General features: G+C 38.0%; 1 protein-coding gene across 4 annotated transcripts in view; it reads right to left on the reverse strand.

Annotated features, from left to right (window-relative positions):
- Tfec (transcription factor EC) overlaps positions 1–20057 on the reverse strand; it is a 67538-nt gene extending 47481 nt beyond the window's left edge. For 2 of the 4 annotated variants that reach the window (XM_011241053.3, XM_006505035.4), the window contains exons 1-2: positions 19854–20057; positions 11723–11808 (exon numbers count right to left, since the gene is read on the reverse strand). In XM_011241053.3, coding sequence (XP_011239355.1) covers positions 11723–11758 — 36 coding nt within the window. In that variant the 5' untranslated portion in view covers positions 11759–11808; positions 19854–20057. The remainder of the gene's footprint in view (positions 1–11722; positions 11809–19853) is intronic. The other 2 variants (XM_017321504.2, NM_031198.3) reach the window with 2 other exon arrangements.
- Positions 20058–27000: the final 6943 nt, after the last annotated feature.

The raw sequence follows: 27000 nt of genomic DNA on the forward strand, positions 1-27000 counted from the left end.
TTATCTGGCATGAATGGAATGGGAGGCCCTTGGCCCTGTGGAGGCTTGATGTCTCAGCATAGGGAGATGCTAGAGCTGTGAGGCAGGAGTGGGTGGAGTAACATTCTCATATAGGCAGAGGGGAGGGGATGGGGAGGATGGGATGGGAGGGGTTGTGGAGGGGTAACCAGGAAGGGGATATCATTTGAAATGTAAATGAATAAAATGATTGAAACATAAATAAGTAGATTTTCAAAAAGGAAAAAAAAATACAGTCACCCTTCTTATGAAGGTTTTAATCAAGCAATTAATTATGCAGATGACTATGTGTCTTCAAGTACTCTAGGAAACAGGAAGAAAAGATAAATTTGCATATGTATACTTGGAAAGACACTTTACCATAGCAGGGTCTAGGAAGAGTCTTAGTCATTGAAGAGATTGAGGCCCTGGTAGCTAAGTGTGTGGGAACTTGAGGGAGAGTGTAGAAAAAAAAAGCACTGGGGAAAGATGGAGCACCATGTTTAAGGACCATGGAATGGGAGGTAATAGGTAAGAAAGGTCACGGAGGAGAAACTAGGCCAGAGAGCTATGTATAATCAAACATCCTGAACTGTTACATAGGTAGCAGGAGAGTAAAATAGTCAACAGTTTAACCCATCTGTGAGCCATACCAGCTACAGTAATAACTGGTCTTTCATGACATGTCCTCTGGAACAATAGTGCCACAAATGTTGTGAAAGTAATCAGCCAAATTCTGTTTGGATTGAAGACTGATTCATTTCCAGTACAGTTGACAGGATCAAAAATCTGTGCCTGCACTTTTTACCCTGTACCATTCCTTTAGGTATGGAAAGGGTATTTGTCCCACTTGTTCTGGTGAAAAATCCCGTTTATGAAATAAGTCTGCAGACTCATATAAACATTACTGTCTATAGTAAACTTAAGAACTGTCTTAGACCTGTGTCGAGTGTCTCCAGCCCTGCCTGTCGCAGTAGTTTTCTGTGTCACTAAAGCATGCTCCTAAAGAGGACAGAATTGTTTACTGCTAAGGGAGGCCCCAGGGCTCTGGCTCCTGCCTACCGCTTCTGTCCCCTGCATTGCCCGACCCAACCTGACCTGTCCACTGCTGCTGCACTGTTTTGACCCCCCACTGATCTTGCTATTCCTCAGTAAATTCACATTTTCCCCTGGTGCAGAGGCTGCCTGGGCTACTGTCACAGCGCTTTCCCTAAGCCTGCATGGTTGCTACCTCACTCGTGGTTATGAAGCTTACTAAGATTTTTAGAGTGACTAGAAATGTCCCCTGCTTCTGAAGCCTCGTTTACTCCTTCTCTTGGAAGGCGACTTACCTCTCCCCGACTTACCCCGCCTCTGCAGTCTAGCTACATTTCCTAGTCACAGACTCTGAGGAAGAAATAGTTAGCAAGAGCTTTGGCTCTGTCTTAGAAGTGAGCTAGCTTAAGTGCATTTTTGTGCCTCTAACACAAAGACGTAGAGTGAGCTGAGTCTCCGGACGCTTTCTGTTTTATACCGACAGCTCCATCTATTTTTAAAGCAGTGTCACTTTGTTTTGTTTACACATGTATTAAATATTTGTCAAGATTACTGTTTTGTTACTCTGTGAAGTTGGTTGCTTGATTTACCAAATGAAAGTTATTTTCATGTTGCCAAAGTTATTTATAAGAACTAGCAATTAGAGGAATAAAAAAGCATTTTGTGGAAAAAAAAAATCTGTGCCTGGATTATAGGCGCTAGGGGAAAATCTAATATTACTTTTCTGTTAAATGGACATAGCAATAAATTGATACCGAAGTTTATGTATACACATAGATTAGTGCATCTCTAAACATTCATCAGAGAAGTTTCTTTATAAAGTAGATGGTGATTAATACAGAGATTCACAAGTGGTTAACATGCAGTAAATATGATTCTGGAGTTCTTCCTTCTAAATACAATAGTAATATCACAACCTGTCCCTGCAGAGGACACTAGAGATAAACAAAGAAGAGGGTGTAAGAGACAGACGTAGTGGGCATCTGTGGCGATACAGTACTTTGCAGGCACAACAGTGCCATTTACACACAAGAACTCTTATCACCTGAGCCTTCATACACAAGATCTTTGTAATAACAAGCCAGCCAAAATCCCAGCATAGATTAGGGTGGACCAGAAGAAGTTTCACTCCTAGATAAGCAGCTTTTTGGAAATTGATGGCTGCCAGAAGGAGGCCTTCTGCTTTATGGATAGGGTCCCTAAGAGTTACCCTATGCTCCAGTAGGTAGTCATGCACCCATGAGCATACAGGGAGCACTAAGTGGATTTGGTAGGTTACAAAAGGAGATTGCATCCTGAGCTTGGGAGGAAAATCAGTAAGATGATAGGTAGGGGACTAATTAGAAGGGACAGGAAAGGGTGAATTTGAACAAAATAAATCACATGCATCAAAATTTTCAAGCAATAAGAGAAAAGGAAAATTAGCTATGCAACTAAATGGCGTGTTTTCCAAAGAATAAATACAAATGGTGATGGAAGACTTAAAAGTATGTTTGATATTCCTGTCCATTAGAAAACCATTATAAGATTGATGTTACCCCATCAGAATGGCCATCACGAAGAATTATTAATAAAAATGAAGGCTGGTGTAAATGGGGGAAGGAAACCATTGCACACTATTAGTGACACTATTAGTGGTAGTATAAATCAGTACACCCTGGATCTTCTCAATAATAATAATAATAATAATAATAATAATAATAATAATAATAGTTACCACATAACCCAGATATACAGACCCAGGCGAAGGACACTACATCCCGTGATATGGACAGTTGCATATTTACATCCATTTTGTTCTATTCACAATAACTACAAGTTGGAAGCAACCTGCATATCCACTAAATAATGAATGGATAATGAAGTTGTGTAACCTATACACAGTGGAATGAAATTCTACTGTAAATAAGAAGTAAATTATGAATTTTTCAGAGGAATGGATGGAACTGGGAAAAAACCTTATAGAGTAAGGTAATCGACGCTATAAGGATAAAAGCCATGTGTTCTATTTTACATGTGGCGCCTCATTTAGACTCTTCAGTTATTTTTTGTTAGATTTGTTTAACATTGAGGACCTGTGGAAACTAGGAAACAAGAGGATGAGAGGGGAGGGGTTATCTGATTTCACAAAAGCTTAAATATTTATAAAGATAAGTCAACAAACATGTTTAAATAATTCTCTGTATTTCTTATTTACTCGTCAGTTAAAGCAAAACTCTCCTGTAATACTTGATTGTGCTATTTTTCATCCCCAGTGACCTTTTGATATTATTTTCATTGCGAAGTAGCAAATGTTCTTTCAATGGTGCAGAGAATAAATGGGAAACAGCACTGGCTTCTTTAAAAGGTCATGTTTCAAATATTTTTGGAAAGTTACCAATGCACTTTTTAAAACATTTTTTCCATATTCTAGAATAGATCTGAAGTCACAAAAGAGAATGTTTCTTACAAGAATACAAAACTCACTATTTTAGAAATGTCTTGCATCATTCTGTTCTACATGTCCTACATTTATCATTTTTATTATATCCTAGTTTTTGCATTTGGGATGATCCCAAAACAGTGTCAATTTATTTGAACTTTATAAAAGAAATTCACAGGCCATTTAATTTGGTTGTAATTGATATATATGAATGTAGGTATTCGTGTGTGTGTGTGTGTGTGTGTGTGTGTGTGTGTGTGTGAAGTTTTTATATTTTTGTAAAGCCTAAAGTGTCATAGAAAGGTTTATGCTTGAGGGGGGAAAAAACTAAACAACTAAAAAAATGGCTTCAAACTCTGTTTGACTGCTAATTTTTTATATCTTTTATCTACTTTATGGGTTGATGTATGATCATCAATTAATGAAGTCATTTCTATCATAATAAAATATCATCATTAGAAATGCAGTATTCTAGTCTAACAATTTTCTAAAGAATATGATTGGGGCATTTTAGGTAGTTAAATATTAAAATAATCTAATTGAAAATGAGACTTTTAGATTATTCATTTTGATTGACAAACTGCCGACACTGGCTCTGTTCATAAGTACATTTCTATCACTCAATTTTTATAGGGATTTGTACCATTTATGAGAAAAGGTTAAAACTGATCTTGTCTTTGTTTTACTTAACTAATCTATGTGATAGATATTTGGATTTCTGTGTTTCACATGCACCTGTTATTAAAATGTGTACAATACCAAATTCCTCAAGTATTGTGCCACCTTAGGAATGACCCTCAGTCACACAGTTGTCATAGCTTGACATCCCCTTGTATCTAAAGAACAGTGTTTCTTCAGAATCAAGTATATGTGTATTTGTTTTGAATTTTTATGGATACAAAAATTATATACCCAAGGAATGTTAATTCACTAGAAAAAAAAAAGAGGCTGGAGAACTAGTCAGAAGTCTTGAATGCTAAAACAACAACAGTGAATCACAAGCTAAGTCATACATACCAGTCACTCACCTAAGTGTTTCCACACTTCTAGCAGAAAGGCTCTCAAGTGCAGACAGACAATAGGACTTTCCTATAGTTCACACAAAAAGTTTGCAGCTTGCACAACTCCACAAATGTGCCCCCTGATGTATACACACACACACATACACTCACGCCCCCTGATGTATACACACACACACATACACTCACGCACACATGCAAACACACACACAACTAACTAATAAAATATTTTTAAATCTATAAGGAAGTTGGATAGATTTACCATGACAGAATGGATGGATACAAAAATCTTTCTTCTATATCACTTAATGTAGACAAATAAAACCCAAATGCTAAGCTATACTGTAATTTGTAATGCACAGAGAATATTCTAGTAGAATTTTAGACTCCGGATCTCTTTTCCATAATTTAAAAATAAAACAACTATAAAATAATGAAAAACATCTTCTCATCGACAACATAAGGAGAGAACCAACTGTATTTGAAAGACATTTTAACATTTTTAAAACTTCGTAATAATTTTTTATAACTTTGTAGTATAAAATAATACCTCCCCTATCAAAGTTACTGACATCTTAAGCCTCAAAACTGCAGAAGATCCCAGAAGGAACCTGGACGTGTAATTTTCAATTAAACAGGAATTCTGTAGATGTAAGGAAGGTTCTAACATGGAGATCTAACCTTGGATTATTGTTCAGGTCCAGCATAACCATTAGGGTCCTATAAAAAGGAGACAGGACAGTCAGATAGACAGAAGGAGATGTGGCAATAAGAGCTGAAATCAACGAGACACAGGAAACTAAAAGCTGGAACGGCCAGGCAACAGAAACTCCCTAGATCTCCTAGAAAAGGAAAAGTCTTACTCATGCCCTGAGTGTAGCCCAGAGCAGCTTTGCAAACACCCTGCCCACCAGATTTCAACACAAAACACTTTGGTCCTGATTTCAAATCACTAGCTTTTTAACAAAATTGCTACAGCAGCAATGAGAAAGGAACAAAGATACGGTTTTTGGTTTTTTTTTTGTTTGTTTGTTTGTTTTTGTTTTTTTTTGTTTTGTTTTGTTTTGTTTTTTATTAGTTCTGTGTTTTAGTTTTCTCATTCTAGTGACATTATGGATTGTGCTGAAGACTTTTAAGAAATAAGCAGCCTAGAAATGCTGAGAATATGGGATTTCTCAATCATAGCTTTTCTTGAGAAAATGCGGGGGGAGGGGGAAAACAGTTCCTCAAATACAGTGTCTTCAATTAACCTCTTGATGCTAACAAAATGTTCCTGTAGCAGAAGTTACACTGATAAAATGCTTGCTTCCTCTCTCCCTCTCTCCCTCTCCCTCTCTTTTTCTCCTTTCCTGTCCTTTCACCTTCTCACACTGACCTCGACAAAATATACATGAAGAAAAATAAACATAGAAAGCTAAGCTGAAGACAACTTATAAAGAGGCGAAAAGCTTTAAACTTGAAGCCCTATTAACTACTGTGTGACTGGGGGAAGACAGGGTTATAATAATCAGTTCACCACTTCAGAAATATGCCTTCAGCAATGGCATGGAGACTAAGTTATTAAATGACCATGCTACGACCAAAAACAAACAGCAATTTACTTAGTAAATTGGGAGAGTAGAATAGAAAGCCCAGGAATGGAAATAGATTGTGTAGTGGTAAAATATAAGCCAAGTGTTTCTCATAATATAGACAAAGTAATGATTAACAGTATATAACTCTGATAAGTTTACACGGTGGGTAAAGAGGATGAATAGTCTCATATGATTCTGTGATATGAGAAGAGATATAGAGAGGTATTATGAAACGAAGTATATTCTAAAAGATAAAACAAATTCAGCATTGACTTAATGAAATCAGAGTCTGAGGAACATCGCAGAGGGAGGTAAATGGCTGAAGCACAGGGCTAGGTAGAAAGATGGACTCAGAAGACATCACTGCATCATGTCTTTATAAGTTCATGCAGAAGAACAAATGTCAGAAGACAAAGCACTCGAAATTCTGAGGAGCACCAAGGGGTGGTAGAAACAAAAATCTCACAAATGTACCAAGAAATGAAGGCAGTGTTAGATCACAAGGTCAAAATAGGACAGAGCTTAAGGAAGAGTGTTTCACAAAGTCAAATGCCACAGAGAGAAGAAAATGAGTAGGAGATGATGTTAGCAGACCTGGAAATAAGTGGGTCACTGCAGACTCTCAGGAGCACACTTTCCAGCTATGGACAGAGAATGGAAAACAGCCTGCAGGGACAGTAAATTGTGAACAAGATCTCATGACTTAGACTTAAGATAGGGGGCTGACCCCTCTTTCTCCACAAGCTCCATGAAGGAGCTCATTTGGTAATGTAGTTTGAAAGTCCAGCTGCATGCGAATGCCTTCCAAGTTTCTTTCTCTGCACCAGATTTCTGTGTGGTAGAGCATCAAGAATGCAGCAATGTGTGAGATAGACTGCACTCGGCACCAAGCCCTCCTTACTCTTTGCATAAGTGATGCTATCCAGTGGTTTCCAAGGGACACTTCAAAGGTTCCACTCATGCTCTAAAGTTCATTTGCTTTTTTATAGCTCATATGTGTGTGTGCTAGGGGGATAGGTAGCCTCTAATCATAAACAAGATGATAAATTGTCCATATTTCAATCACTTCAGTGGCTGGCTGAGAATAGGTGGTAGACCAAAGCAGAGACCCAAGCTTTGTCAGAAGCATTCTGTTTCTGGGAAATGGAATCTGAAATTACAGATTTCTGGGAATCTCTTGTTGTATACGATTCTTTGCAAATTCATCTATTCATGAGAGAGAGAGAGAGAGAGAGAGAGAGAGAGAGAGAGCTAAGAAGATCTGAAGCAGGAGGAGAGAAGCTAAATATAAGAAATCTGCTCAATGAGAGGGAAGACGGGCTGGGATGCCTCCAGGTAGAATAGAAGGCCCAGCTGCCACTAAAGACTTGTGGAGTAGTAATTACATGGTGTTATAGGACTGACCTCTATGGTGGCAGCAGCAGGGCTGCGCAGTCCATGGATGACCTAAGAAGAAAAAGGCACAGAAAAGGCTGACTATGAAAAAGGAAGGGCCAGGCTAAGTGGGAAGAAAGTGGGGGATCCAGTGAAGGAAAGGACTCCATTAGACCAAAGGGAATACACAGAAAGGAAGATAGCTAAACAACTGCAGGCTGTGCTATGAGGTCAGCCTAGGGCATTGGAGCCTTTCTGAACACTCATGAACCTCAAAATCAAGACCTCCCTGATCTATCCATACAGAGTCTTCAAAAGACTTGCAAACAAGGTTCCAACTTCTTTATTACAGACTTGTAGAATACTTTAGAATGCCAAAGTGGTAGACAGTTTATTAACATTAAATATTGTCTCTTCCCATGAGCACAGGAAACATAACGATCTAATGCACAGACAGTTTGATGCCTCGATGTTTCCACCATTGGAAAGTCCAGTCTCCTTCAGAGGCTCAGTTTATGTGAGTGTTCTCTAGGATACAAACTAAACTTTTTATTATACAGCTACAAAGTTATAGTATAAGCAATCGAGTTGCTTTGAATGGGATTCTTATATGATATTATTTATTCATGGAGAATTTTTACAGACATTGATTAATACCTTTCATGATCTCTGACTTAATCACCTGCAACTACTATGGTTTATTAATATTTCAATTAATTAGCTAAGTTGCAGAGAAATAAAGATTACAGTTGGATGAGTAGATGAAGTCTACCTACCTCTATCCTGGTGCTCACTTTTAAGTTAAAAAGTAAATTCATAGTTTAATGATAATAGTATAAGTTGTTACATACTGTTTGCTTTTAATCAAATACATGTATTATTATTGTGTCTACCTTTTCTCATCTGACCATGCCATCCAGGTAATGAGTTAAGAATTCCTTACACTATGGCCTACACGATATGTTAAAAGATAGGAGTAGGAAAGAATAAAGCAGATACCCAAACCATCCCAGACCGACTCCCTATTCCCAGTCAGGAGCCATCATTGAGCATTTTGCTACTCAGGGTAACAAGTAACTTCGTGGAAATGACTAATGCCAAGGAGGGGACATTTCAAAATTCATCCTCCCGAGTTATTTCCTGTAACATAAATTTGGCATAGTCTGAAATGTATAATTGATCTACATTATCAAGATGATCACTGAAACAGTATGAAAAATTATGCTACAGTTCATTAAGGACATGTGATATATAAATATATAGCACAATGCCCCTGATAGCAATTTTTATAGTAAGAAATTTTACATAGCTGTCTCTTTCACTCCAGCTTTATTGCTAACAACAATTACTTATTTTATGGCTAAAAAACATAAACTTGAAAGCAAAGCCAATGTAAGCTTCCTTTCCCTTGATCAATCACAAATTTTAAAAATACATGATAGATTAAGTGACTATAGCAGAGAGAAAATACGAAAGTTAGGCTATCTGAAGAAATGTGTCATTATTTTAAAGTCTTTGCAAACACCCTGTCCCTAACTTCTATTTAAACTTACCACTGAATTTATTTTTTTAAGTATATGAGATAACATCTAAATCCAGAACATTTACAAAACATTTTCACGTGAAAAGAAAGAATTTGGGGGGAGTTAAGGAACAGCACATAAAATAATTCTTTCTAACAATAACAGGATATATCAGACTCTCAATGTAAACACATTAGAGTACTCGACCAACATAAACCAGACTTTATAAAAAATATGCTTAAAGCAGACAATAACCTCATTATGTCTTCCCCCTAAAAATTTAAGACTATAATATAAGCATAAATCATTCTTTCCATTTTTACAGTGTTATTTTTGTCTTGCCCAAGTTTGGAAGTTCATTGCAAAATCAAGTTTCTGAAGGGACATTATAATTGATACCTAAAATGGCTTCCTTTAAAACTAGTTCAAATGGTAAAGTTCAGCCAAAATTCTCTTGCCTCTTATAAAAACTGCTATTCAGGGTTTTGTTTTCATTTTCGTTCATAAATTCTTTCTAAAAGGACTGTCACTACTGGCAAGGTCAGCTCTGTTTACTATAAAACACTGCTAATTAAATAAGTTACATGATATCTGAGAAGTCATTTACTGTCATATGTCTATCACCAACCCTTCAGAAAAGTCAAGGAAAATGAGACTTTCTTAGGATGCTCCAAAGTTGGAATAAAGTTTTAGTATTATTGAACTGTGTGCATCAGGAAAATGTGATTGTGTTGTAGCCTATAAATACATTGCCAACTCTAACTACTGCTGAGACATCTCAGTCTAGAAAGTCAAACGCTGTAGCATGTCACTTTCAAACTTTTCTCCCTAGTCCCAGGGAAATAGGTGAAGATTTCAAATAAAGTTATTTAAAGTAGATTCTGGTATACAGCCACCCACGTCTTCCTGAGTCAAATTTATCTGTTAGAATGTCTCCAGTCAATCTGACCACTTCAACCTGACAGGCAAGCCAACCAAATCAGCAATCAGTAGGCCAAAAAATCTGTCAAAACCATTGCCTGAACTGGTGATTACATTTTGACTGACTTGAGCAGTCAAGTTAATCAAAATCGTCAAACCAGGCTTCCCATGTATACAATCTCAGGCTCTGCTGTTTCTGAGGTGTGTTCTGTTTATATATTTGAAGAGAGTTTTATTTCATTGCATTGTTTAGGAATAGCAAGTTCAAGAAATTGTGAGCTGCTAGTTTGACAGTAGAGGCTCACATCACATTGAAGAGAGTCCACAATATCTACAAAGTGAAGAAAAGACCTATGGACAGTTTGAGATCTATGGAAAGAAGGGAAGGGGCAGGAGCTGGAGAAGAGAACTTGGGACCACATACATGCTCAGACACCCATGTTTGTTAATTAGGACATTAATACATGGGTCTAAACAAAGGCACATGTTAACCGTACTCTATTAGGTGAAACAAACCAGCAAAGAGTCCCATGGAGGATCTGGGGAAAGCGATGCCACAGTTCTTATTTATTCTCAATATGAGTAAGATCTTTTCAAAAGGGAATTAGCCGTGAAAATTTAATATATTTGCAATGAGCAGCTGGATCATATTTAAATATGATCCAACTGCTCATTGATGAAGGACAATGTATAAATGCATTCCAGTGCTTACAAAGCTGTGATAGATTGTAAGTTTTAGAATCAACGAGCCAGCCTGACTCCACATTGAATGACAAACCACGTGGATTTGGACCATATGTTTCTTCCCAGTATGCATATACACTTAATGGTGCAATGACTATAATACAACAACACAATTCTCAAACAATTCCTAAGCATGATCCAATCAAAATCACTTAGTTTTGAAAAATCATTCCCAATATTGGATGAAAGCTTGTGGACCGCAGGAAGATGATCCAGCTCAAGTGCACCATAATATTGAAAGTTTCCTGTTCAAATAAAATATTTTATTAAGTAGTGACCTACACAGCATACACTGTTTAAGTGTAGTCCCGTCAATAGGTAATCATTCAATTCATTGCAAGTATCAAATAATAGCACTAATAAGCATAATGGCCAGCACTGCAAGATTGCTATTCTGCACAGGCATAATTGATAAGCATTATATTGGCTTCTCATTTAGTAGCTATGAAACTAATAGATAGATCAGGTTTACAAATGAAGAAGTAGAATTCCATAAATAATACAGCCTGGCTGTAATAAAAAAGAGCTGATTATGACAGAGGCAGTTTGGAAATCTAACCATCTTGCTTGAAAGCCTAAGTTCCTTCTAATGCATGTTTCTGAGAATGCATAATACACTTAACAATAATTTTCCTTTCCTGCAAAGCAAGAGTTGCTATTGCAGACCCAGAACTTCCTCAAGAGGCTGATCTCACTCAGAAGGAACTGTCAGTAATCCATAGATGCCAGAATGATCTAACACCCACTGAAAATGCGCAGAGTACTGTTATTGTGCTTTCTAAATTGCCACATTTGCTTCCAAAACAATAAATGGTTACCAGATATATCCCACACGTCTCAAGGGACTTGTCCCTGTAAAAGGGTTTTAAAGACTAACTTTAGCAAACAAACACAAGGTACAAGGGCTTGTCACATGATAATAACCCCAACATGAACAGGCAGAAAACTAATGTTTACAGTAGCAAAATATTTCCATACTGTTTTCATAGGTAACTTTTCAGTCCTCATGAGAGACAGTAATCTCAAACAGAAGCATGTAAAAATCCTAAAGACTGGAGGAGCAAGAATGAACTGAGCCACTGGGAAGAGCCTGGGCTTCTAGCTAAAACTCACCATTGGAGGGTATGATCTAATGTATGGGATGAGCATCTCAGGAGACTTGCCCTGGGTCAGTCCATCTCTCTGTGATGCCTTATCCTCTAGATGGAAATAAAAACAGTGAACTCTTTTAAATGTGCCCTATGGTCTGATTAAAGATTGAAAAGGGCTCTAAAAATCCACAGCACTCCCAGGGAAAATGCTAAATATCATTATCATTATTACACCAAATGCCATAATTTGGTCTCCTCAGATTCCCTTTTTATGTAGATTCCATCAAACTCTGACTTTTGACTTTTCTCCTCTCTGACCAAATCTCCAATGACAAAGCAAAGGGAAATGTTGAGGCAATTAGTGGGAAATGGAAGCAATTAATTCCCTTTTTTTAGTGGAGACCTGGCCTCTGTGAACCAGTTTAACCAAAAATAATCAATGACCTTTCTCTGCCCAAACTGAAGCAAATCTACTTGATATTTGTCCCCGGTTATCCATCTACTGCTTCGACATTAATGAGTCTCTTCACTTTGCCCCTTTCTTTCATGAAATGCAGACATCCCTTCTTGTCCCTCGTTACCTCTGCATCTGCTACTTTTGCAAATTGAATACAGTTAGAGGCCTTGTTATCCTTGTGTGAGACTTGGAAACACTGTTAGGATAGCACTGATTCTGATGGGTCTTTCCCCCATACACTGAACTATTTCCCCTCTCCTGCAGTGAAGATGAGGGCTTGTCTCTAACAAATGAAGAGTTTAAGTACTGCATAGACCCAAATCCATTCCAGTCCCACTACAGTGCTCACCCATTAGCCATCTTGAGAAAGTCAACTAGTCTTCAAAATCATCATTTTCCCTTTAGAGAAATAGTAATAATGCCACTTGCCTCTAGAGAATTGTCAGATTAAAATGTGACAGAGGTTGGGGAGCTTTTCATACATAAAAAGCACACAATTAATACATAATCAAGGTTTCCTATTATCACCTAAGAAGAAAGAAACTATGAGAAAGACGAGGAATAAGAGGAATAAAAAGAGGTAGCAGAGGAGAGAGGGAGGGGAAAGAAGGAAGCAACATGGCAAGAGGAGACACGAGCGAAGGGAAGAAAAGGTGGGAAATTGGGAGCGAGATTACACCAAATATAGCTAACTGATTTAGACATGTGTTAAAACTCATCAAAGAGGACTTCTACTAGTACAGGAGTGCTTAGTACTTGGCCCCTCTCTTTGGTTTCCCACTAAAAGAGTTAATATCCACTGACCTACTTATTTGTACAAAGTATCTTCTTTTTTAGAAATTGTGGATAGTTGTAAGGTTTTTGTTGCTGTGATGATTTGTTTCATCTTTATACACATCTCCAAAAACATTGTTATGGATCTCATTGGCTGTGTTCACTGGGATGGACACATGGCAGTACAACCCGCAGAATGTAAATGAATTGGCAAGACATTTTGGAGAACAGGGGAACATGTAATACCTTATGGAGTAAAAGCAAATTGACAGTTCCTTCCTAAAGTGTGCATGACTAACTCTTTCTCTCCTTTATTGTGCTCTGTGTGTTCTATCCCAAAGCAGAGTTCCCTAAGAGGAGAACTACTTTCCTATGAGACAGTATAAGAAGCTCATTGTCAGATTCCATGCTATGAAAATCTGTCAGAAATGTGGAATGGAGACTTCATAAGGAGGCAGGAAAAGGACATGCTCAGAGGAAGATTTCCTGTCTCAGAGCTCTTTTGTCTAACCCATGTTTGACCTCTTAAGAAATCCATAGCTATATTTGGTACTTGAGTGGACTTTAAGCCACAACAGATTCCTTATCATTTACCCTTATACCGGGACCCTGACCTTTACTCGCCACACTGGGCATTAATTCTTATAGTTTACACAAGCAGAAAGAGACTTATTCGAAGTCACATGGAAAATGAGTAATGCACAAAAACTGCTCATTTGACTTCCTATTTCCCTGTGTGTTCCACCAGCTCCACAGGCAACCACCGAGAAATCACTGAATCATGTGTTTGCTCGAACAACTTGCTTGAGAGCTGCTGTCTGTCAACACAGTAATGACTCTTCCCACACTGGGAAATGTCACTGCATCTCAGTATCAACCCTCTCTCAAGAGGTGGGATCTCTCATGTTCTCTGTAATGTGATTCCCGATTACCAACCATAGATATATTTGCAGAGTACAGCCCAGAGATATCAGTCAACATTCACTATATTCTGATCATGTTTTCCCCTCCCATAACTCCTCCATGATCTCCTCACCTTTCCATATACCCATTTATCAAACTCTGTGCTCTTTCTTTCTCTTTCTCTAGAAAACAAACTAGCATGTAAACACATTACAAAATTTTTTTAAAAAAGGAAAAAAACATAGGAAACACACACATATACACACACATGAAAACATCAAATCAGAAACTATAATATACAAGCAAAACACCAGTAAGACAAAATAAAAATAAAAACAAAATAGAGTTAGTTGTTAGAGTTGTCTCTGGTTAGACCTTGTTCCTCCCATGATTCTGTTAGCCACTATCAGCAGACCTAGGAGACTAGTTCTCTCCTGAGTTTCAGTGGTCTGAGCACTCTCTGCAGGCAAGCTCTCCTCAGAACCCAGATGCCCCTCAACAGACTAATGGATACAGAAAATGTGGTACATTTACACAATGGAGTACTACTCAGCTAGTAAAAAGAATGAATTTATGAAATTCCTAGGCAAATGGATGGACCTGGAGGGCATCATCCTGAGTGAGGTAACCCAATTACAAAAGAACTCACATGATATGTACTCACTGATAAGTGGATATTAGCCCAGAAACTTAAAATACCCAAGATATAAATACAATTTGTGAAACACACAAAACTCAAGAAGAACGAAGACCAAAGTGTGGACACTTTGCCCCTTCTTAGAATTGGGAACAAAACACCCATGGAAGGAGTTATAGAGACAAAGTTTGGAGCTGAGACAAAGGATAGACCATCTAGAGACTGCCATGTCCGGGGATCCATCCAATAATCAGCCTCCAAACACTGACACCATTGCATACACTAGCAAGATTTTGCTGAAAGGACCCTGATATAGCTGTCTCTTGTGAGACTATGCCGGGGCCTAGCAAACACAGAAGTGGATGCTTATAGTCAGCCATTGGATGGATCACAGGGCCCCCAATGGAGAAGCTAGAGAACGTACCCAAGGAGCTAAAGGGATCTGCAACCCTATAGGTGGAACAACATTATGAACTAACAAGTACCCCGGAGCTCTTGACTCTAGCTGCATATGTATCAGAAGATGGCCTAGTCGGCGATCAGTGGAAAGAGAAGCCCATTGGTTGTGCAAACTTTATATGCCTCAGTACAGGGGAACGCCAGGGCCAAGAAGTGGGAGTGGGTGGGTAGAGGAGTGGGGGGGGGGGTATGGGGGACTTTTGGGATAGCACTGGAAATGTAAATGAAGAAAATACCTAATTAAAAAAAAAAAAAAATAGAACTTACCCAAACAAAATAAAGCAATATGAGACAAAATGTCTACAAAAATACTATTGAGTTTACTTTGTGTTGACTATATACTGCTTGCACAAAAAGCTTAAAACCTGAGTAATTAATATGCACAGTGAGGGTTTATTTGAAAGAACTAGTTTTCCCCATTGCAAACAAATGTCAGTTGGGCAGATCTTGTTGTTTGGGATGAGAAATAAATGTCTACTTCCCTATCTCAGCTCTGGGACCTCAAATGGGTTAAAGCAGACTTAAGAGCACTCTAAACAAAAATATACACAGCTAACCATTCCAGTCTTTTATCTTCTAATCTTTTTAGATGGCTAGAGCCAAAGAGCTTAAGCAAATACTGATGCTGATGTATCAGATCGAGCTACTTCTACCATCAAAATCCTCCAAGTCTTAAGATAAACAGAGCTTTTTGAGGTCTGTCTCCCTCTTATCTATGCTCACCTCCTTCTTGCTATTTCTCACAGTGGCCATATGCTAAATTTTTGTGCTAAGTCTTTTCTTCCATTTTTCAGTTATCTAGGGAGTAGGGAATTATTTTTCAAGGTACCCTTCCTCCTTCATCTTTCAATGATCTTCTCACACCCTCATCCTCTCAGGGAGTTCATCTACACTTTTAACATAACACTTCTTTGTTTATGTAATTCTGGGAACACCTAAATGGCTCATTGGCAGATGCGACCACCATTCTTAGCTTATTAACTGGCATGGTGTCCAGCTTCTGCGGCAGATGGTGTCATTGGTGGACACGTTGTTCGGGCCAGTGACTAGCTTCTCTCTGTCCAGCATAAGAGCAGATATGTTCCAGACTTCCCAAACATTCATAAGGAAGTTTGGCAAGAAATTCTCCAAAGCTCCTAAGCAATGGTAGTTTTCGGTTAAAAGGAAAGATGGAGAGGGCGGGAGAAAGACTCAGATGCTTTAAATTTTGAGATTACTGAGGAATACGTAAAAGGATTGTACAAGCTTGATAGGAAAAATGCAAAGGTCTGCCATGGTGTGTGCAGTTTTGATAGAAAGGACAAATCATCCCTTGCCAGAACATTTGCCTGCAAATTGTAATTGTAGAGGAGGGAAAGTGGTTTTTCAAATTGGAGAAGCATCTGAGAGGCTAGCAAAGCGTCAGATGCCTGTTCACTAAAAGTTATTAAGAAGAAATCTAGATTCAAAGTTTAAAGTCTGGTAGTTAAAAGGTTCCCTGCTAGTTGTTGGCAAGACACAGCCCAGTGCATTCAAACGCATTTGCATCCACAGAGCCTCTAAGGGAAGAGATGAGGTGAATACTACCCCCCTGGCCATACACATCGCCAGCATCCCAGGTCCTCATCTCAACCTTTATGTAAGAAACACTCAGTACAGAATTATGTAGAAAGTTCTGGCTTGCCTTCTTATTTGGGTCTACGTACTATGAAAACCAAATATATATTCACGTGCACACTGTCTTCTAAGCACTGGAAGCATGTTTGTGTTAGAAAGAAATATAGGAGGGAGTAAAAGGCAGAGTAGATGTATCTGGTCCAATGGAAGTAGCTGGGACTATAAACATAACGTCTTTTTTAGGCCAACTAAAGGATGTTTCAATAAACACAAGAGATAACTTTAAAAAACCTTGTGAGGTAGACCAGAAATGGGCATGGGAGCATGGGATCCTATCAGAAGTCCACCTCTAGCACCTTGGATGCTTTTCATTACCTCACTTCTAACTTTTATATCAACTTCTCACCTCTTCTTTTAAAGAAGATAAAAGGGAAAAAAAGTGGAGCCTAATGGGTCTTTAGGGTTATGGGTCTCAATCTGCTGTTTTCCCTGGGAGCAATTAAAAAAAAAATCAGTAACAAGGTCTTTCTCTCCAAGGTTTTTTTTGTGAATAGGGACTCTCTCCCATGTTAGCCTGGAACCTGAGCTCATGATTTACCCACCTCTGGTGCCCACGTGCAGGGATCACAAGCATTCACCAGCATGCCAAGCAACCAACCTATTTTTAACACTGGTCTCTTGAGGAAATTGAACAAAACCCTTTCACCTTTCCAGTACTTGCCTTTTCCTATTTTCTTAATTTATAATACAAATCGCCCCCACTCTTAAGACTGTTCTTGTTTTAGTTGGAAATGGTCAGGGCTTTCCATGCCCCCAAAGAATGCAATTTCACAGAATCGCAGCTATCATCTTCTCTCCCGAGTTGGGGGAAGGGAGGGAAGGCAAAAGCTGAGACATCTCCAAACACCTGCAGCCCATCTTCAGAGTCCTGGGTTTGAAACTGGCAAGTGGCAAAGGAATATTTCGTGGAATGTTTGCTTTCCCCTCTGCCACTCTTTCTCTTCTCTCCTACGAATCCACTATTCCTGTCTTTATTGCTTTTGTGGGTTTTGGGCCTCTGTCATCCTACTGCTTTATGTCTTGAATTTCTCTGCTAGGTCATAATAGACACAACGTGTGAAACCAGAGCAGACTTTGCTATCTACAGTTACATTACGTGTTGTCAAGCAGGTGTTCCTATCAATGTGACATTTGCAAACATCAGGGTGACTAACACAATCTGTATGCAAACTTGGCCCTTTTCTGGATCTGCAAAAACTACATGTCTTATTATGGTGTTGTCTTGATTGTAACTGTAAGAGTTGACTTTCTGGAGTGAGCTGTCTTGAGATAGTTTTAATTGTACACCAATGGACAAAGGATGAACTGACAGGATTTGCTCAGGTGTTCTGTCATTATCCAAATGACCTTGAAGCAGCTTTCATCTGTGTATTCAAGCCATTGTGGAAGGGCACTTTGTTCTTTCAGCTTCTGCTTTACTTTTGCCTTTCTGACTACACATGCCACTTATTTATTATTATAATTATTATTATTATTATTATTACAATCCAGTCATTGCCCCCATTCTGGTCCTCCCTCTCACAGTTCCTCATCCCATTCCTCCTTTCCTGTCTCCAAGAGGAAGTCACCCCACTGACAGGCCTCCCCACTCCCTGGGGCCTCAATACTCTCCAGGGTTAGGCCAGTCAGTCCTCTGCTGTATTTGTGTCCAGGACCTGGGACCAGCTCCAATATGCTTCCTGGTTGGTGGCTCGGTGTCTGATAGATCTCAGAAGTGCGGGTTAGTTGAAACTGCTCATCTGCCTATGGGGCTGCCAGCGTCCTCAGCTTCTTCCAAACTTTCCCTAATTCTACCACAGGGGTCCCCGACTTCAGTCCAGTGGTTGGCTGTAAAGCATCTGAGTCTGTCTCAGTCAGCGTCAAGCCACTGTTTTTAAAAACAATTTTCTACTTCTACTATGCAAATCACTACAATTCCTGAAAAAAACATGTACTTGCTTTAATTTGGCATTGTATACAAACATCTTGCAAAGTATCTCAGCTGGTTAGAAGTTAAATGTTCATGTCTAAGACATTAAGTTGAGTTAATGTCTAAGAAATTTGTTTTGCTTTTGAAATCAAGCCCAAGTTTCAGTTCAGTAAAATCTACTCCTCCAGTAGCCTAGTCTACTGCTTCACAGAGAAAGCAAGAAGGAGAAAGTCACAAAATCCACGAAACAAACAAAGTGTAGATATGTAGTCCACTGAGTCCATAGCTTTAAAGGTTTCTTTAAATACTCAAGTGTAAACCTCAAGTTTGACCTATTTAAGGTTGCTTCCACCAAATACGGAAAAGATTTAATTCAACAGCTACTTGAAAGTGTCTAGCCACAATCAGCTCCATGTAAGACCCGAGGGAAGCACCCTTCTCGCAGGATCTTGCTGAACTCTCATTCTGTTTTAGCTTTCTTTGTTGACAAAGCCTTTGAGCAGGGAAAAATTGTCAAGTACACTGAAAACTCTTTATCACTAAATGAGGCTTCTAGCAAATAAATTACCAATGAACAACTCAAGCAAAATTAAATATTACCTCAGGTTCATTATTGTTCTCAAAATGTCTATTCCTAATAATGTGGGATAGTATTGATAATCTAGAATAACCACAGAAACAAATCTATGTGCATATAACACCTCTTTATTTATATTTGTGCACATACAGAGAAATAATCCTGGCCCTAATTTTTAGGGCTTTGTTTCAATTTAAAATTATTACTTTAAAAGTTACTGGTTTAGTATACTTGAAATCTCCTAAGCAAAATAATTAGATCTACATATGTACAAAAGGAATACCATAACCTAACCTTGGGAAAAGAACACATGCTAAAATCCTATCTGGTGTTATTATCTGTGAAGAACAAATATTCTTATATATTCTTAACTTTAAAAAAAAACAATAAAACAGACAATGTTTGAATGTAAATTGAAATTAACATTTACTCATAAAATACCATACGATGCAATAAAATGTTAAATTATATTCCAATTTAGTAAATATCTGAAAATATTAAACTAGAAGAAATTCCCTAGGTTATCATAAACTAAAACAGTGATTTCTACATCTTGATTAAAATAGAAATTGATAGCATTCCCGTTATATCTCATCCACATTATAGCGAATCGTAGCTTGGCTGCTCTAAGGTCCTGATACCTGACTACCATGCAAGATGAAACCATAATTACAAGAGAGCTATGCATATTATCAAGGCAAAACAGGTATTGATTGAACTTGTCATCATATTTGTTTAAAGCACAGAAAATTAACCTTAACCTTCCAGTTTGGTTACCTACCAGCACTGATTGGATTCTAGGTGTGTCATCGCGGCTACAAACAGCTCCAAATTACAGCCCCTCGTCTCATAACCTAAGCACAAAAGTCAAGGGTCTGCTCAAGAAGAATAAATGGTTTGAACAGCTTGGAATCCGCTTAGTTGAGGAAGGAGAAAAGAGAAGTCACCCATTAGGGCATTTCCTGGACTCTGGTTGGAATTTCAGTTAAGGAAGAAGAAATGACACAGCAGTTTTAAGTTAAGGCGACTTCCTTTCTTTATCAGAAATGTGCTACTAATTTGAGAAACAGCATTCCAGAAAAACTACTCCAGTGGTGTGACTACAGTAAAAATCCTCTCATTGATGCCGTTATTGCCCCATAATAAACATTTTTCCCCAGAATTTACAATGGCAGTATGTGGTTATTAGCTCAGTGGACTAAGACCCCACAGTTATTGCAACACATTCTGCCTTACAAGTAAGTTTCTTCAGAACACTGTCCTTGCCCACTTTCAGTTAGGAATTACACTTTGACTTAGAATTGTTATTGTTTGAGTTTTTGTTTTAAGACTATTTCCTGAATTTTATATAATGCGAGTTTTCTTACTTCCCAATTTGTTCTCAAAGACTTCATAACCAAGAATAATTGATCTTCCCAAGAAGATTAGACAGAAACATAAAATTGAACTTTGGATGTATATGTGTGTGTGCTTGTGTGTGTACATATATAATATATATGAGTACATATATATTATATATTTCTATATACTATATATTAATGCTATATTATTGCATGTATAGTATATACTACATATAGTGTATATTCTACTATTTTATATATATATATATATATATATATATACAAATAGCTTTCCTCTTGACCCTCAAACCCTCAAAGCTGCCTTTCAAATATCTCTCTTTCTTTCTTTCTACTCAATCAGACATTATTGATGTCAGGAGCTTTCAGCCAGAATCACAAATGACTCTATTAAGAACCCATTTTAGGAGTAAGTACACTAATCTAATTTTCAAAACAAAACATAAATGTTTTCTATACCAGAATTTGATACACTTTTCCTGTAAGGCATATAATAAGAAGCATTTTGAACTTTTGGGGGTGCAACCCATTCATGGCTTCCCAGTTCTGCTGCAGTAATGGCGTACTTACGAGGTCCACAAATGCATGACCACAGCACCTCGAGCTGTTTGTCTCCATTCAGAGGCTCCAGAGAAGTCTGTGTCCCCTGCCTGTGATTTCACATCTTATGTCCTCTCCTAAATCCATTCTAGTCAAGCTCTTAAAAACTACTGAACAGAACACCTCAACTAGGCTTATCAATATTACTACTGGCAGTAATTTATCAGTCCCAACATATTTTCCATATCAACAGCATGTGCTTAATAAGCCTTTAATATCTTCTTCCATTTGTATCAATGCACACTAATAATCAGTCTCACTGCCTTCATTTTCATGCGTTTTCAGGGTACCACAGTAAGACATTCTTCTATATAATTAGATATTCAGGTGTCCTCTTCTGTTTCCTTCTCTTTTCTCTGATTACTAAAATTGAAATACATACAGGATCCTCTTACCTTCTGGACTCCTGACCTTGACTCTGACAAAATCTCTGCTTGCTGGAAAACAATCTGACATTCATTAAGGACAGGCTTTTGCTGTATTTCAAGTCCCAAAGACTCTCCAAGGGCTCATGTGCTCAAAGCTTAGTTCCAGCTTGACATATTAGGAAGTGATGGAAAGTTGAAGAAGCAGGACTTACTGGAGGGCCTTTGGCTACCGGGGACGTGCTTCAGGGGTCCATACCTGTTTTCCTTCTGGCCTTGAAGTGAGCAGATCCCTTCTGGCAGCCATTCTTCCCACAAGCCACCTTACAAGTCCCAAAGTAGTAAGTCAACTCATTGTGAACTGAAAGATTTCAGAAATGTGATCCCAAATATGTTTTTTTTCTTATAACTTGATGTTTCTTCATGTATTTCATTCAAAGTAAAAAAGGCAACATTTCTATGGAAGTAAAAATCAAACATCAACCCAGCTACTGTGACTCCTCAGAATAAGTCTTGCCACATGGTAGACAGAATGGATGAAAACAATTCAAAGTTTTATTTACTTTTGGCTCTGCATCAAAAGAAGTGCGATGCTTAATTTATTCATTTATTTATTGTATTGTTTTCTGTATATCATAGAGAAGCTGCACGTATGAAATTTCAAAAATGTGGTTGCATGAATCAAACCTTATAATGACAACACTAGATGATGAGCCAATGTACATGAAGAGAAATCTCGCAAGGCCCTACCCCCTGATGAAGAGATGCAGGCAGCTAATGGCAGCAAAGAAAGAAAGAATCAATGTTCTTTCAGGGTGAGCATCCTGATATCCAATCCCAATCAGCCCTCAACAACTATACATATAAACAAGATTAAACGGATCCCTGAACAGGGGCTGCCTCCTTTAGCCTCAGTAAGAAAAGATGCAGATGTCCCTAGTCTATTATTAATTATTATTATTAATTTTACATCCCTATCGCACTCCTCCCTTCTTGCCTCCCAATCACCCCTCACATACCCCTCTTCCATTACTCTCTCTCATTCTCAGGTAAGAGGAATCCCCCACCATTGGTAACAGCCTTCCTTGGAACATCCTTTCCTACAAAGGCCAGACAAGGCAACCCAGCTAGGGGAAGGAGATCCAAAGGTAGAGAACAGAGTTCGAGACAGCCTCTACTTCAATTGTTAGGAGATCCACATGAAGACCAAGCTGCATATCTGCTACAAATGTGTAGGGGACCTAGGTACAGCCCATGTATGCTCTTTGATTGATGGTTTAGTTTCTGTCAGACCACATGGGTCGAGGTGAGTTTACTATGAAGACCTTCTTGTGGAGTCTCTATTCCCTATGGCTCTATCTATTCTTACCTCCCACTCTGCCACAAGTCTCACTGAGCTCCTAAAAGGAGCACATCTTTTAGGTAGGAGGCTAGCACAACTGTCTTCTGAGAAGCTTCATCCAGCAGGTGATACTCCTAATCTTAGTGCAACTTGATAGGCCAACGCAGGTTGCTATCCATGGGAAGCCTCCCATGGAGAGGAGGGATTGGTGGGGCAGAAGGGAAGGTGAGGGAGTGGAGCAGGGAGAAGAAGGGAGGGACAGCTGCAATTGTGATGAAATTAAATAAACTATTTAATTACCTTATAAAATGTAACGAGAGAAATGTACTATCAGCTAGAGTAGTCACTGGTTACATACTTTAATTTAAACAGAAAATAAAATCAATATTCAGTCCTCGAAGGTAAAAAAAAAAAGAAAAGGAATTTTCAAAAGAAAATTTAAATTAAAAGAAGAATGCATTTAAGTGTCTTCTGTGGCTTAACATCTTGCCTGATGATGGTTTTATTGTTGTACAATGACCTTTTTATGAACATACATCATTTTTAAAGAATTTAACCATCAATGAAAGGATAATTTGTTGTATCCAGCATTGCACAGTTATCAATGTTTGTCTATGGTTATTTGCTTGCCAATAAGTCTGAATTCAAGTGGTAAATTGTTAAACTATATATTTAAAATATATCCGCTTTATATAAAACTACCAAAGAGACATGTTAGTTTTTAAAAATACATTTTTGCCACTAGCATATGCATTTATTTGTCTTCTTTCATAGCTACCTATCAGAATGTGTTATTGGATGATTTTGCACATATGCATGTGTCACCTAAAAGTTTACTTTGATAACACATTTGTTCTGATGTTCTTCACACACTAATTGGGTTGTTAGTCCACATCCTACTGAAATAAAGGATACATAGAGTGTAGAAATAAGTCTATCACCAAAAAGGAATACAAAAGTAAGACTATTTTATTCATAATCATTTATAATAACTTGCTGTATATTGGGACAATATGTGTGTAAAGACAAATTGTTTTTACCTTCCAACAACACAAACCCACTTGATTTTTAAGGATAAATTACTTATAGTTTCAGTCAAGTCATGAAAAGAAAGAAAATATCTGAAATAGAGAACAAAATTGATGTTAGGAGGAGATTAGTTTTTACACCTGATCCTTTGGGAAGACAGAGAAAATTGAGGTGAGAAATGAAAAGAAAGTGTGTGGTTTTCAGTGGCCACAAAAGCAAAGAACTGTAATAATGTTTAATTTAATAATATTAATAAATTAAATAAAGACGTTTCTGGTTGGCATGTGTCAGCTAGAAAATTTTGTAAATGGATTCTGAAAGTATTTTTACTAAAAATATCATATATTAGACCTTCAAAACCAGAAAAAAAATTATATTCCCTGCTACTTCAGATTACGTCACTGAACTCTCAAAAGTCTGTGGTCCTTGGGGAAAAAGTCCTTTTAATGACAGTTGATTTTGCTCATGGAATATGGCTATGCCCATAAGATTTCCAGCTTGTGTATGTGTCTGTGCATGTGTGCATGCTAGTTATTCATATCTACTAGTTGATTTTATAGTTATTTTATTGAAAAACTGCAATATAAAGCACTGAAAAGAGGATTTTTTAAATCTCCTAAAAAGTTAACACAAAGGAATAGATGAATCTCATAACACAAAATCTAAAATTAATATGGCCACAGAAAACAAACCAAAAATTAAAATGTAATAGAACTGTTTGTTTCATGTAACTAATAAATAGAAGCTATATCTAGAGAGATTAATGTTATACATAAGAGTACTGACAAAAAAATTAAAATATCATTCTAAACTTTGATTACGAAAGTCCAGCAACAGGCCCAAAACAGGATCCAGCTCAAGGGGAGGTTCCAAGGCTGGACACTATTACTGAGGCTATAGAGAGCTCACACACACACACACACACACACACACACACACACACACACACACACAAAGACCTAAAATGACTGCCCTCTGAAAGACCCAGCAAGCAGCTGAAAGAGTCAGATGCAGATATGTGCAGCCCAACCAATGGACAGAAGCAACTGACCCCTGTTATTGAATTAGGGAAGGCTGAAAGAAGCTGAGGAGAAGGGTGATCCTGTAGGAGGACCAGCAGTCTCAAATCATCTGGACCCCCAAGATATCTCAAACACTGTACCACCTGAAAGACTCCAAGAGGAGCCCCTCGCTCAGGCCTCAGGACAATAGCGGACACCCAAGAACTCACGACAGACCGAGCTTGTTGCAAACCACATGAGGCTTTATTCGGGAAAGCCAGAGCTCTGGGGACAACTCATATCCCACGCAGGAGTAGAGGAGTCGACCTCGAGGGGAAAGAGTTCCCAGTTTTTATAGGCCCTCAGGGGGGGAAGGAGAAGTGGGAGATTAGGGGATTTCCAGATCTAAACAATGTCTATTCTCACGAAATGGGTATGGGAGGGGTACAATGAAAGAGTCTAATGAAGGTGCAGCAATGGGCACACACCTGGTCAGAACATTGGCAGACACACAGGTTCAAGGAGTGGCCAGAGCATTGTGCACCTCTATTTTTCTAAATCAGTGAAGCTAGTTCTGCTAACACTGACGTCTATCTTGCCAATTTCAGGGCTTCTGTGTCCTTTTACATTCTGCCAGGCTCTTTCAACCAAACAGACAGCATACGCCAGCTGATTTGAGCCCCCCAACACACATACAGTAGAGGACTGCTGGGTCTGCCTTCATTCAGAGATGATGCACATAACCCTCAAGAGACTGGAGGTCCCAGGAAGTTTAGAGGTCTGGTGAGGTGAGGGGTAGAGACATCCAGGTGGAGACAGTGGGTATGGGGAGGAAGTATGTGATGTGGAACAGTGGGAGGGTGGATCAGGGATGGGGGATCAGGGGGTGTAAAAAATTAATTAATGAATTTTTAAAATTAAGTTAGAAAATTAAAATGTTTTTATATGTATTACCACCAAATATTGCCTGGATAAGATAAACAGTAAATTACAAATCTGACCTTAGGTCCAGTGTGAATAAACTATGAATACTAGTAAGTAAATTATTGCAAACATTTAAAATATCTTTAAAACTGCACTAAAATTTTCTTTATCCAATTGATGTTGTGCTTGGCTAGAAACATAGTCTACAGAAATGCTGCCACACACATGTCCTGTACCATAGCACTTCAGAACTGGGGTGTTTTCACTTCGAAATGCTTTTCATCCATGTCAATGAGATTTGGAAACATCAGTCAATTGGTGTCTCACCAATTTCAGCAGAAGTATACACATACCGTTGTTCTATAGATAGCAGAAAGATAAATACACTCAAAATAAGCAAATGACTTTCCAAAGTTTTCTGTCCCCAGCAACTCAGTTTTGAAGAACAAGAGTCTAGAAACCCTTATGGCATAAATATAAATTAATTTTCTGTAACACTAAGGATGTTGAGATTTCTCTAGAGCATATATCTAATTGTAACATGCACTAGAGTATTAAGCAAAGACCAAGCCCAACTAGAAATACTGAAATAGATAAAATTTGTCCTCAACAACCAATCTCTGTGTACTTTTTCCTGTTTCCTGACAGGTGCTGTGGTCCCTTACTATCTCTTCATTTTTCCTACTAGCTAAACTATTTTTAGAAAATACTCAGAGTCATTACATACTTTATTCACTAAAGAATAAATGACCGATAAGAGTTAAAATGTTCTTCCTCCCGAAGGAATTTAAATTTTGAAGTTAATATGACCTTAGTGAAGAGAAGATAAATTTAATATTTAAAAAGAAGTGTTATATACAAAAGTCATCACATTTAAAAAAAAATCTCATGCAGTCTTCCACCTATTCTGAGTATGATAGGTGAAGAATTGACAACATGTTATTTGTAAGATAAATAAAATTGTATATTCTTTCTTTGCAATATTAGGGTGTTCCAAATGACATGGTATCTCTTGTGATTGACACTGAAGCTCCCTAAAGATTAAAAAATTGACAAGTGTCTACAGTCCTTTGCAACTGAACAATTATTCCTGTCAGACAAAATAGGATGCAATATGCTGGCATAATAACTTCAAAAAATGGCTTTAAATTTGTGTGTGTGTATGTGTAAAATAGTGGAGAAGTTTTGTTCCACCTAGTCACTTAAGGACCTAGGATGACACTCATCTCCAAATATGATTTTAGCACATTGGAGTAAAACATAGACTGTGGAGAATAATAAGCAGCTTTTGAAGATTTTGTAAAATGAT

The sequence above is a fragment of the Mus musculus genome, chromosome 6, assembly GCF_000001635.26.
Source record: "Mus musculus strain C57BL/6J chromosome 6, GRCm38.p6 C57BL/6J".
Lineage (NCBI taxonomy): Eukaryota > Metazoa > Chordata > Mammalia > Rodentia > Muridae > Mus > Mus musculus.